We start from the raw sequence: 2,489 nt of genomic DNA on the forward strand, positions 1-2,489 counted from the left end.
CTGTTGATAATTATTAAATGTAGAGCATAATTCCATTTTTTAATTTAAAAAATATTTTGCACAGTTTTAATAATCACTGAATTTTCCAGGAATGTAAATGTCACTATCATATACATTGAGGAAAGAGTGAATTTTTAAAAAAATTCTATTAGAAACTGTTTACCAATCTGGAAAATCATGCCATCAATGGCAATGCCACTCATATTTGAGTGGCCAACACAACACACCTAAATCAGTCTGCATTATGAACCGGTCCCCACTATGGAGATTCCACTAACATACACGAATATAACTATATAGCCTTTATTTCAAAATGTCCAAAAGTTTTAAAGTTTCAACAATATTCAATTGCATATTGTCCTATTGCTTTTTTTAAAATTGAAAATGACCTGCTTTGGGCTTTTGGATATTATTATTGTTGTTGTTGTTGTTATTACTATCAATGTTATTTTTTAGACCAGCTTCAGGTTCACAGTAAAATTGAGCAGGAAATGCAGATATTTCTCGTATACTTCCTCCCCTGCACAGCCTCCCCCACTATCAACACCCCACATTAGAGTGTGGTATATTTGTTATAATCAGTGAACCTACACTGACACATCATTATCACCCTATATCCTTAGTTTATTTTTATTTTTTTATTTTTTATTTTTGGCCGCGCCCCGTGGCACAGAACTTCCCTGACCAGGGATCGAACCTGTGCCCCCTGCAGTGGAAGCATGAAGTCTTAACCACTGGACCACCAGGGAAGTCCCTAAATCCTTAGTTTATATTAGGATTCATGGTGATGTACATTGTTCTGTGGGTTTTGACAAATGTATAAGGACATGTATCCACCATTACAGTATTGTACAGAATAGTTTTACTGCCCTAAATATCCTTCTTTCCACCTATTCATCCCTCCCTCCCCTCTAACCTCTGGCCATCACTCATCTTTTTACGGTCTCCATGGTTTTGCCTTTTCCAGAACATTATATAGTTGGAATTAGAATGCTAAAACATATTGAATGTAGCCTTTTCAGATAGGCTCCTTTCACTTAGTAATATGCATTTAAAATTTCTTACTTCTTTTAAATCCAATTTCATTTATTATAAGTAGAAGTAAACATCTGACTCTTTGTAGTGTGATTGTGCTGAAACATTTACTTGAAATATATTTTATATTATAAATTACTTTCCTCTTATTTCTCCTTTAGATCACAGGATATTATGTAGATTTTTAAAACTTACTGTGAAGTTGGATTATATTACCCTTGAATTTCATCTCAGTAGAGCACAGAGGATGATATAAAATATTTCTCCTTTTCTTTTCTTTTTTTTTGACACATTGCCTTATTTTATTCAAATAGCAGTCTGCTCACACATGGTCCAAGAATACCCAAATAATAAAGCAAAGATTGGTCTTCAAACACCATAGCCAATGATGCCACGCTTGCCTACGATCTCGCCAACATAAAACCACATCCACACCTCAGTGGCCACCAAACCATTCAGTAGAGCTTCCTTAACTGTGAGCTGTTTGAAGCTACCAGTTTGAGCACTATTGATAATTTTTTTCAAGCTCTGAATAGCTGTAGGGATCTCAGCAGAGATTGGAGGAACCAGCTTATCCTTGGTGTAGTGCCAAAATGTGGCCAATCGAGGCTTTGAGTAAGTCACAGCAGCGTTGAACAGCACTGGGGCCTTCTCCGCGAGGTTATGGACAAACTGGGCCATGGTTCTAGGACGGAAAGCCTGTCACCCTGACTGGCCAGCTGAATCTCCTTCTTTTCTTAATTTTTTCATTTTATTTAAAAATTTTACAGCTTTATTGAGATATGATTGACAAATAAAAATTATATATGTTTAGGTTGTACAACATGATTTTCTTTAAGGCATACAATATGATGTGAATCTAAAAAAGTTGAACTCATAGAACCAGATTAGAATGGTGATTGACAGAGGCTGGGGTGGAAGAAATGAGGAGATGTTGGTCAAAGGATAAAAACTTTCAGTTATAAGATGAATAAATTCTGATGTACAGCATCAGATGTACTCTGATGTACTCTGTACATCAGATGGCTCTGATGTACAGCATGGTGATTATGGTTAATAAACTGTATTGTATAGTTGAAATTTGCAAAGAGAATGAATCATAAGTGTTCTCACTACACACACACCCAAAAATGGTAACTATGTGAGGTAATGGATGTGTTCATTAACTTGATTGTGATAATCATCCACAATGTATACATATATTAAATCATCACATTATAAAATATCTCTTTAAAAATGGAGTGAGCATTCTTCAAAATATTTAAAAATGAATTACTGTATGATCCAGCAATTCCACATCTGGGCATGTACCCAAAAGAATTGAAAGGGTCTCAAAGGGATATGTGTATACCTATATTCATAGCAGCATTACTCACAATAGCCAAAAGGTGGATGCAACCCAAGTGTCCATTGAGAGATGAATGAATAAGCAAAATGTGATATATATAATATCA

General features: G+C 35.2%; 1 protein-coding gene across 1 annotated transcript; it reads right to left on the reverse strand.

The window, feature by feature from the left end:
* Positions 1 to 1,295: 1,295 nt before the first annotated feature.
* Positions 1,296 to 1,751, reverse strand: LOC101277477 (ATP synthase subunit g, mitochondrial-like). The gene has a single exon (XM_033411507.2). It carries the CDS (start codon positions 1,714 to 1,716, stop codon positions 1,405 to 1,407), a length of 312 nt encoding a protein of 103 aa, XP_033267398.1. The 5' UTR covers positions 1,717 to 1,751; the 3' UTR covers positions 1,296 to 1,404.
* Between the last annotated feature and the right edge of the window lie 738 nt (positions 1,752 to 2,489).

The sequence above is a fragment of the Orcinus orca genome, chromosome X (assembly GCF_937001465.1).
Source record: "Orcinus orca chromosome X, mOrcOrc1.1, whole genome shotgun sequence".
In the NCBI taxonomy this organism is placed as follows: Eukaryota; Metazoa; Chordata; class Mammalia; order Artiodactyla; family Delphinidae; genus Orcinus; species Orcinus orca.